This window comes from Palaemon carinicauda, chromosome 1, assembly GCF_036898095.1.
Source record: "Palaemon carinicauda isolate YSFRI2023 chromosome 1, ASM3689809v2, whole genome shotgun sequence".
In the NCBI taxonomy this organism is placed as follows: Eukaryota; Metazoa; Arthropoda; class Malacostraca; order Decapoda; family Palaemonidae; genus Palaemon; species Palaemon carinicauda.
The window spans coordinates 138,914,489-138,925,930 of record NC_090725.1 but is presented as its reverse complement, the minus strand read 5'-3'; the positions used below and the strand labels follow the sequence as shown (position 1 = coordinate 138,925,930).

The window sequence follows — 11,442 nt, the reverse complement described above, 5'->3', positions numbered from 1 at the left end:
TAAATTGACGACTAAGGGATTGCTAGCGTAGCATATTGTTATCCACTTCAAAATCAACTATTACTTTCTATGCTCATCATTAACTTGCCTTGCTCTCCTCAGCCCCGTTATAATGAACTAATTACGGTCGTCTGTTTACAACACTGTAATCCCCATAACAGTAATTCAAAACACAGGGCTTTCCCTTGGCAAAAAAAAGCTAACACAGTTAGTAGGGCAGTAAACTTAAAGTGCAATAAAAACCAATCAAACACAAAAAAAAAAAAAAACTTATAGAATCTGCTAAGAAAAGTGATTTAAAATCACTTTCAACTAGTGAATTTAAACATTTTTATTTATGAGACATAATGATGAGGTCACGTCTGGAAATCTTATTGAAATCTAGGGCACTGTTTTGTAACAGATGAGTCGTATACAAGTCAGCACAACTGCTTCACAGAAGGCTTAAGGACAAAAAAGGAAATGGAATTGCTACTCTTCTTCTGAATCTGAGACGATAGTATATCGATTCTTTCTACCATCCTGAAGGATATAATGAATCTTGGTAGTAGTTATTTCTGCAGATCTGGAGGATTGAGAAACTTTCAAATAGGGTATTTCTCAGCAATAAGGTTATGTAAAATTTGAAAAGGATATAGTTCCTCACTTTCAGGATTTGCTTTTATGTTTTCTTTCTCTTCATCCTTCTTTATAGCAGACTGAACTTTCTATGTGCACATAGGACTCATTTACATTTACATTAACCGAGGAGATAGCGGTGGAGCTTGCAGGCGAACAGCATACATTTTCAATTTGAACATGATGAAAATGATTGAGTGGTTGAAACTTCATTCACCCAATCAGGATTTAAGGTAATCATTAGATATCTCCCGGCATCCACATAATTAATATGAGGTACTTTACCGTGCTATGCGGTATATGTTAGCTTACCGTGCTAGACGGTATATCTTAGCAATCCATATTTGCCAACGGTTATATAAGAGGATGAACAACTTTGGTGGAGTAATGAGAACTTTGAGTGTAGAGGAAATGTGCCCTTAATCTCTATGAGGTCACTGGCAGCAGGGTTACAGATTTGGTTTAAGGCGATAGCCAAGATGTCTTTTCCGCTTTTACTCCTAATGGCTGGCATATGATCTTACTGGAATTAGTATGGACCAGCAGGGGTCACTTGCCTTTGTTATATAGGCACTGTACACCTGGCTATCCTTTGATGAATCTAGCCAATGAATACTCTATGGATTTAGTCAATCTATGGAAAGAGAAAATGACAGAATGGCACCCAGTCCCAGGCGTAGCGGGGGTGGGGGGGGGGGTTAAGAATCTCCCAGTCAATAAATACTAAAGAAAAACTGAAAATTGGTAATTGGAATGTTAGAATCATGAATCAGATTGGGAAATTACAGCTAGTATAGAATGGATTTATGAAATATAGTTTTGATATCTTAGCCCCAAGTTGTAAGTTGATTGGTAAGGAAATCTTAGACCAAGGTAATATATGTATATATATATATATATATATATATATATATATATATATATATATATATATATATATATATATATATATATATATACATATATATATATATATATATATATATATATACATATATATATATATATATATATATATATATATATATATATATATATATATATATATATATATATACAGGAAGAAATAAGAGTTAGAAGAGAAGGGGTAGGAATGATGACACCAAGAGCAGAAAAGACACTAACTGAGTAGAGATCTGTAAACAGCAGATTGCAACTGGCAAAGTTTAAATCAAAACAGTGCAATATGAGCATTATAGTTTACTATGCACCAACAAATGATGCCCCTGAAGAAAGGAAAGATAAATACTCTGAAAAACTGCAGAGTGTAATAGATGAGATCCCAGGGAGAGATATGAAAATTTTGATTGGTGACCTCAATGCTAAAGTTGGAAGGAGTAATCAAGGTAGATTTTATAAGTTTTTGTTTAACTAACAATCTTATTATTGGAGGTACTCTTTTCCCGCACAGGGCCATCCACAAATATACATGGACTTCACAATGTGGAAATTACTAAAATCAAATAGATCACATTGCATTTAATAAAGAGAGGAAGAGGACTCTGAGAAATGTAAGAAGCTATAGAGGTGCAGATATTGGTAGTGATCACCAACTCCTCATTGCCACATTGAAATTAAAACTGAAAGCACACAAAAGTAAACTAGATAAAATACCTAGGTTTGATACAACTAAACTTCTAGAAGATAAGAACAGAGAAACATCTGCAATTGAATGTAGGAACTGATTTGCAGTCTTAGAGACTTTAAGAGAAGAACAGACAATTAACGAAGAATGGTAAGATATTAAGAACATATATCAGTCAGTTTGTTGTAAAGTTTTGGGACATACAGTTACAAGAAAGCCATGGATATCAAATCATATTTGGGATAACATAAAAAGAAGACAAATGCCGAAATTGATAGCTGAAAGTGCTCGAGAAAGTAATGAGAATTACAAGGTAGAGCATGCTAAGTATTCCAGTATTGATAGTGGGGTCAAAAGAAAACCCAGGAATGATTGAAGAGAATATTTAGACAGGAAAGCAGATGAGGCTGACAAAGCTATGAATTCAGGGAGTGGTTATGGTGTAAGGATTGCTCACAGAATCATTAATGAAATCTCGACTGGGGCAAAGAAGAAGAAGCATATGCCCATCAAAAAGAGAGATGGGTCTGCTATAACAACAGAAGATGAAAAAAGGCAACGTTGTATGGAACACTTTAGGGAAGTCATAAATATGAGATATGAAGTGAATAATTTGATTGACATACCAGAAGCTGAGGAAGACCTTGAAGTGCCCATGAATGAATTCAGTGTGTTTGAAGTCGAAGCTAACCTTAAAGATTCAAGAGATAGAAGGCCCCTGGATACAATGGAATAACTGCTGAGATGATATTGGGTGAAAATGAAGGGTCTCCCAGAATACTTACAACATTATTTTGTAGAATGTGGCATGATGTGGCAAAGCCTGATGAATGGGAGTTGGAGTGTTGTTGAAAAAAAAAAATATCTGGCTGACTGCACTAATTACAGAGGGATCACACTTACGTCAGTTGTCATGAAAATATATAGTATACTTATTCTAAAGAGACTAGACAGAAAGATTGATGAAAAGCTGGGAGATGAACAAGCAAGATTTAGAAAAGGTAGAAGTTGTACTGACTAAATTTTCATCTTAAGATATGTCGTACAGCAATGTGTAGAATAAAAGAAATCCACTTTTGATGGCATTTGTGGACTATGAAAAGGCCTTTGATAGTGTGCACTGGCAAATTTTGTGGAGAGTCCTGTGTTATTATAGAATTCCTCTTAAATATGTAAATTTGATTAGGTCTGTTCAGGAGTATAGTAAGTGCTAAATTAATGTTAGTGGAGATATATTAAATGAATTTCCAGTAAACAGTGGAGTACTCCAGGTGAATGAGATGTCATCTATGTTGCTTATCCTCATCATGGATTTTGTAATGCTTAGAACAGTTCGGGATGGGGGAGGATTGGACTAGATTAGTAATAGGAAATTAGCTGACCTAGACTATGTCGATGATGATAAATAGAAGAAAGGCACAGATAATGAGAACGGAATATGCAATGGAAGATGAAATATTGGAAGGAGAAAGGATATTTTGTAGATTTGAGAACAAAGCCCTCAGAAGAATATTGGAAGTTAAATGGCAGGACAGGATTAGAGATGAAACTATAAGAGAAATTACTCTAGTGCCATATGTGGATGAGATCATGGTAAGGGGTAGATGGAGATGGTTTGGTCATGCTCTCCACACTCCCCAAGAGAGATTAGTTTTCCCCCAACATTTAATTGGGCTCCAGAAGGCCCCAGAAGTTAGAAGATCTAGGCTTACATGGCTAATTACTATGAAGCGTGAAGTAGGAGACGATGATTGGAGGTGTTGATTTAAAAGCTCAAGATAGAGACGACTGGCGAAATCTAACCAAGCACTTCGCATCAATAGGCGTAGGAGGAGATGGTGATGATAGTTTGAAGAACACTTACTTTAGTAGGTGGAGGGATGTAAGGATCAGACTACCCACTCGGTCTTCTTCCTCCCGATCTAGTTGTCTTATAGAGGGACGATTGCGCATTGTAATAGTTTAGTAGCAGAAGGCCTACAGTAACTAAAAGAATTCACAGTTCTGTGAGAGACTTTTGAATATGTAATGTGCAATAAACTTTCAGAACCTTTACTGAAATAAATGCTATCAACACTAGATTCAACTTGGGGAGGGAGTTAAATCAGATCTGATAATAGGCCTGGTAGAACCGGTCAATTTTAAGAGATAATTCACTGGACTTAGCAATGTCACAAGCTTATGAAAATCATAACTACTGAAAGTTGGCAGATTATGGTTGTCTAAGGATGGTGTGTCATTACTGTCGTTATCCCCTCTGTAAGCTACTCGCCTAGGCTTTCCTGGATTTTCCCCTGAACTAACAACAAGTTTCCTTTGTGCTTTGAATTGTTAACTTGATCGGCAACCAATGCAACATATTTTACCCTGAGAGGTACTGTCAAGACAATGTACTTGGAGAATACTTCCCAACAGTTATCTAAATTACAGTATTTCTCCCGACATGATACACAAAGGGGATACAGATCATGATCTAGAAAATTCCCCATGCACACTCCGTGCATTAGTTGCTAACAAAACCAGGGGAAGACACCTTAATGTGCAGTAATAAGCAAACAACCTGGAGAGGTCTTATCACTACCAACACAACTGATAAACTGAAGAGACAAAAAGATTGGTGCATAAGTTACCTCTTTCTGCTGGAATGTTCCTTCATTTACTAAGGGCATGTATTTATTGAAGGTTAAAGAAAATGGGAAAATGTTAAAATTAATGTTAATTAAACCAAGCCTTTGTAAAAGAATAAATATAAACATCAGGGGAGGTTCATAAAAATAATTTGTCAAAAGAGGCAGTTAAAAAGGCTGAGAATGCAAAAAGTAGTCTTTTGGACGTGTAGTGATAAGATATTAATATTAATTAGTTATAAAAGGGTAAATATTTAAGCGGTAGAATTGAAACTTGTATAAAGACAAAAAGGTAAGAAACAAATACAGAACAGAATATGCAACCTACCACCGCAGTTTAAAAAACAGGATTGAAATGGAAGCCCTCCCCTCCCCCTTTTTTTTGCAGTGACTGGTCTGACAAAATTACTAGAATATATTACAGCCTATGCTCCTCTCACTTAACCTGACTTAGGATGCCATATCCCCAGGTACAAAAAAAAAAAAAAAAAAAAAAAAAAAAAAAAAAAAAAAAAAAATGATGACACCCATCATTTACTCTCTCCTACCAAGCAATAAGGCAAGGTTTACAAAATAAAAGTTCATATTCATATTACCACTGTTTTTCCCTTTGTTGCATTTTTTACTATTATGCAGAAGTACAGTAATTTTCTAACAAAATGCAAATTTTAATTTCAAGCTTGAAAATACATTTTGGTATCATATCTTATATGCATAGTCTTAACAAAATCTTTTTGTATAGTAATTTTCATAATGATAGCCAGATTCTTTTAACATGAGAATTTATAATATATATATATATATATATATATATATATATATATATATATATATATATATATATATATATATATATATATATATATATATATATATATATTTGTAATGCTTTGCTTTTTTTTAATTGGAAATTCATACCTTAGTTTCTATCAAGACCAGTATAAAAATATTTTTTCTTTTATAACAATAAGTTTGATCTTCACATGAACACCAATTATCAAAAAACTACAAAACATAAATAAAATAACTTTATGATATTTATTCTAAGTTCTTAAATTGGGAGGAATTTATGAAGCTAAAACAAACTTTGCTCTCTTAAAGGAAAAAATGTCAAAGAATAATTCAAGATTAGTAGAAATCTAAATTACTTAACCTAAAATAATGAGTATAATTGTCACAAATTCTAAAATACTCCTATTTCAAGGTTTTGAAGTACAAAGAAAAATAATTTATGAATTACTAATATCCATTTTGAAATCTTTGATTTAAAGTTTATAACATGGAATTTTAAAGTACTGGAAACCATAACCATTATACTTATAGTTTTATTTCTTTATGCATAAAAATAATTGGGCATGTGAGCAGAACACAGTTATCTACTTACTGAGCTTTGAGATCTTTCACTGAATCCTTAAAATTTTTAGAGCTGCTATCTGTATCCAACATTCCAAACGAGAGAAGAACCCTTTTATCAAGTTCTACAGCCCACACTTCCAAAGTTGTGCTTGGTCCTAGATTTGGCCAACGATTGGTTACAGCATTCATAACATCACGGTGTATCTGGTTGCAAGAAAAAAAAAAAAAAAACTAAATAAAAATTCAGTGATAAGAAATTCTATCTTTACTAACCTGAAAAATTCAGTGTACTCGGTTAGCATAGTTCTAAAAACAAGGTCATATATTCTGAGGCATTCTTGCTAATTACACGGCATAATTGAAAGGCATTCTTCACAGAGTGAAAACATTGTTTAATTGTCCCAATATAGAAATTTACAAAGCGTATTCTCAATTAATGGTGTTCTTTGGAAGCTACCAAATCTAGTTTTAACCAGGAAGTCTTACCATATTTCACTTTGCTAATATCCTGGAACCAGAACTTTTCGACTTTAAAACTACAATAATAACAACCATAACTTATACATTCTATTTACCACAATACTAGTTTTGTGGATGGTGAATGACATAAACCGCCCCTGCAAAATCATGTCATCAGGCATACACACACAAGCCTGTGCTCACTGAGCAGACACCAAATGTAACCCTTTTTTAGCTATAATCTACTTTCTTTTACCTTATATTTGTTTAGGAAATATCAGGTATATCTAAAAAATTTACTAGAGCATGTTACTGCTTCATTTGCAAATTAAATATACTTTTATTAGCAACTTCAGACCTTTACCCTTTGTGACCATTGTGCAGGGGCAACCAGTGCACTGTACAGAGTAGCCTAAGTGTGATGAGTTTGCCCTTCTTTCTTAATTTAAATTTTGGAATTTCTTATACTTGGGCGAGATAAAAAAAAAAAAAAACATAAGTGTAGAAAGATGGAACTGAATGAATTTAGTTTGGACTGAAATTCAGTTGTTCTGCTTGAGTTGGGTTGTGTTACTCGAGTTGCGGTCTTATCCTAGATCACATGAATCAAAGGTACAAAGATAGCCAAAGGAGTAGTAATCTAAAGTGAAATTATACATAAGCACACACACACACACACACAAGAATTTCAATAATATATCAGCTCAGGAGGGAGCTGATATTAAGAGATCCAAAATTATCAATGTCTATAATCAAATGCAGAAAAAATTATGTCGTTAAAAAATATACTAAATCCTCATGAAACTGCGATCCAACAAGGCATTGCAAATGTAAAGTGCCTTGACCTGCTAGAGACGTTTTAAGCAACGATTCCTTTGATAAAACTTATTTTCTACGTTTTACCAACATTGCCAAAAGGAAAAGAGAGCCTAGTTTTTGTAATTTTTTTTTCATTTAATATCTACGAATAGAATCATATGCCCTGTGATAAGAAAGAATATAAGACCTGTTGTGGTGACATTCTTCATGTCTTTTAGGATGTAAAATGCTCTCTTACATGGCATATACTAGTGGAGTCTAAATTCAGTTATGACGTGTAGCCTACATATAACTTCTCTTTGGTTTCTACCTCTAGACATCACCCTGTCGACAATTACACTTATGGCGTCTGAAGCATACTTTTCTGATGCTTATAACATTATTTTTGGGGTCTTCAGAGTAGGAAACCTGGCCGAATAGATTGTGCCAATGCCACATTGTTCACCATCAATAACACTAGTCCCAATACTGATCCTACATGAAGTTATAGTGTAAGCCCTCACAGTCCTGGTGTAATCGCTTACAGTCCTGATGGCATTGCCAAGTGATGGTGTAATCACAAACACCTTTGGTGTTTTGACTAATTCCTAAAATATAACTGCTCATAGTCTGAGCATAGATGCAAGAGTTTTGATAAAGACACCAGTAAATTATGGTGTAGAAGGCTTCGTGTTGTGGCGCAGAAGTCGCGATTTCTGGTGTAGATGCAAACAGTGCTGGTGCAGAATCTTAAAATGTTAGCATTGGCTCTGCACTTCAGTTTTATTATCATATGCCTCTTGGTGGAATTCCTACCTTTTGATACTGTGCTTATTCAGTTTCTAAACTTACTGGACCACCTAGTGGAAAGAGTAGTCCTCATTTTAACTCCTACTTCATTGCAAAAGTTGATACTAGATGTAGTTTGTACTTTATTGTCAACTTCCCAAAATGCCTCTTGGACTCCCCAGAGGCCTCCTACATTGGAGGTGTTGGAAGAAGAAATATACTCTCCTACCTTTTGTTATTAAATATTTTTTTTAGATATATCCAGGGATATGTTTAGACTTTAATAGGTAAGGCCCATTCTGTGGTATAATCAAGATTTTGAAGATTTTAAAAGAGAAAATTTGATAGTATTCTTTGCATATGTTAAGCTTCCCTTCAAAACCTTGTAGATTGGTCGATATCGTGCCTTCTCTTTCTTCAGAGCATTTCATCTTGTTCAGCCCTCTTCTGGGATAATCTCAAAAATTCTTTGATCAATTCAGGTAGACTTTCTTGGTCAACTAAGGAGTTTTATTAAGTTTAGAGAAGACTTATTAGAAATATTTTCCTTTCCAGATTCTATTCTTGGAGTTACCTAATTTAGTATCAAGCATATTTTCCAAGAGATCCTTGAAACATCTTACATACTTGAGTTCATCATATGTCTGAATTGAGCTTTGATGGACGGCTCTTCAGAACTGACCACCCTTGAAGGAAGGGAGCAGCTTATTCTGTCTAAAGTGATTTTGGTGACTCATAAATATTCTTTGATGATTTCTCTTAAGTTCTATCTCAGATAGTGATAGGATTTATTGTTACAGAAAAACCTTTTACAAGTACTGTAAGATTCCTAGAGAAGAGCTTTCAACTTCTGAACTTTCAAAGGTAAGAACCTATATGTGCAATAAAGTAGAAGGTTTTTAATAAGCAAAACAAAATACATTTAATCAATGTATTTTAAGGGCATTTTATCAAGTAGAAACAACTGTAGTTATTCTAGATGTATATGAAGACTAGCTCATTATTGTTAGAGACTAGCTGACTGAAAACAATGGAGAGGGGGCATTAGAGGATATGAACTGGATGCTTAGGTTAATTATATAGGACCTAAGAACTTTTCAACTTAAAAATTCACCCTTGGAAAACATCTCCTTTTTGTGTAGAAGACTTACTGTATTCTCAAGCTCTCAAGTCTGATCATAAACCTACTTCTTCATTTATGCTGCTCTTGCTAAAACTTATTCCAGGGGACAACTTCATTCCAGGCCTTCTTAATTATCTTTAATCCTCAAGTGGAAGGATCTTGTTACAAGTAGGTTTCACGGCCATATCAGATGACCTATATGACACTTGCAAACACACTCTTCCTGTAAAAGTTCAGTTTACTGGGTTCTATCACTGCACAAAATCTTGGATATGAAATTTACAAACTGTCAATGCTTTAGTAAGGCTTCCAATTACCTCTAATTTCTTGCCTCCCCTGCCATGGATTCTGATCCCCTTCCCATTGCATGTCAAAGATAGGGTCAAGAAGTCCAGACTTTAGTCACAGATTCAGGAGCTTCTGGCAAAAGGGACAACAGGTAGTAGGTTGGTCATGGCAACAGCCACCCGATGAGATACTACCTTTAGTGTGTTATTGGATCCTTTGACTGGCCAGACAGTACTACATTTGATCCCTCTCTCTGGTTACGGCTATTTTTTTCTTTGCCTACACATACACCGAATGGTAAGGGTAGAAGAGACACTTTAGCTATGATAAGCCGCTCTTCAAGGAGAAGGATATTCCAAAACCAAACCATTGTTCTCTAGTCTTGGGTAGTACCATAGTCTCTGTTCCATGGTCATCCATTGTCTTGGGTTAGAGTTCTCTTGCTTGAGGGTACACTCAGGAACACTATCTTATTTCTCTTCCTATTGTTTTTTTCAAATTTAATGATGCTGTTCTTGAAATATTTCATTTTGATAGTTCATACTTCACTTGAGATTTATTTTCTGGTTTCCTTTCTTCGCTGGGCTATTTTTCACTTTTGGAGTCCTTGGGCTTATAGCATCCTGCTTTTCCAACTAGGGTTGTAGCTTAGCTTGTAATAATAATAATAATAATAATAATAATAATAATAATAATAATAATAGAAGTGTTTTCACTGTTCCTAGGTTTTTATAATTGCCTAGTCTTAGTGCTGAAATCTTTGAAAGGATGACTACCTTTGTATGACTTCAGGAGTAACAAGTTTATAGAGATTATCAGGTTCTCATTGGAAACTTCATTGACCTTCCTGGTTGCTATCCAGAAAACTTAATGGATGTTTCTAACTGTTTTAAAAGTTCTCATTTTCAAATTCCCATTCATGCAGATTCTATGAAATTTCTGCAATTTATGTTTCACAGAAAAGTATATCAGTTCAAGTATTATTAATCAAGTCTGTTTATAGCTCCTAAAGTATTTACAGGGATGATTGAGTCAGCATTCAAGACCATTCACATTTTGTATATTTAGATGATTGATTTATTTTGTCCTTCCCCCTCAACAAAACATGGAAATATCAAGATTTATTCTCTGGCTACTAAAAATTAAAAGAAAAAAAAAAACTTAAGAATTTTGATAAATTTAGAGAAAGCCCTGTTGACTTTGAGTTAATCGACACTATCTAGGGCCGCTGAAGATAAGGTCAGCTCTTTTTCGAGACTTTGAATTAAAAAAAAAAAATAATTATGATGCTCCTGAAAAACTAGTTTAAAAATCTAAAACAATCAACAATATACTTGTAGATGCAGCTTAATTGAGGAATAACATTGCTAAAGAAACAAAAAAAAAATAATTATAATATTAATTATTTCTATATTCACCTATTGTTCATATCGCTTCTTTCTCGAAGCTGTTTAAATGTTGATGCCTACCCCCAAAATAGTTTTTTTTTTCTTTCCCTGCAAAAGGCCTCTCCCTCTGGCAAGAATCAAGCCATCCGGGGGAGATGGCAACTGTGTAGATAACGATGAATCATGGTTTCCTTTTGCCTTTCAGCCCCGAGGACGAAACCAGATCATTAATACATTGGCATCACTGGTCAGAGGAGAGGAGTTGCGGCATGTATATGAACATTGGGTGAGCACAGAAATAATAAATCTGAGGATTCAAATTGAAAAATTTCAATGAAACTCCAACGATGTTCCTATTTCTGATTCCCACACTCTGATGGAGCTTGGTTACTGAAGGAAAGAGATAGGTAA

General features: G+C 34.5%; 1 protein-coding gene across 4 annotated transcripts in view; it reads right to left on the bottom strand.

The window, feature by feature from the left end:
• The window catches only part of Gcn2 (eukaryotic translation initiation factor 2 alpha kinase Gcn2), a 571,098-nt gene that overhangs the window by 21,613 nt on the left and 538,043 nt on the right, over positions 1 to 11,442 (bottom strand). For all 4 annotated transcript variants that reach the window (XR_011046192.1, XR_011046195.1, XR_011046198.1 and 1 more), the window contains one exon: positions 6,215 to 6,390. Coding sequence is in view for 1 of the 4 variants with exons in the window: in XM_068385322.1 (XP_068241423.1) it covers positions 6,215 to 6,390 (176 nt within the window). In the remaining 3 variants the exon portion in view is untranslated. The remainder of the gene's footprint in view (positions 1 to 6,214; positions 6,391 to 11,442) is intronic.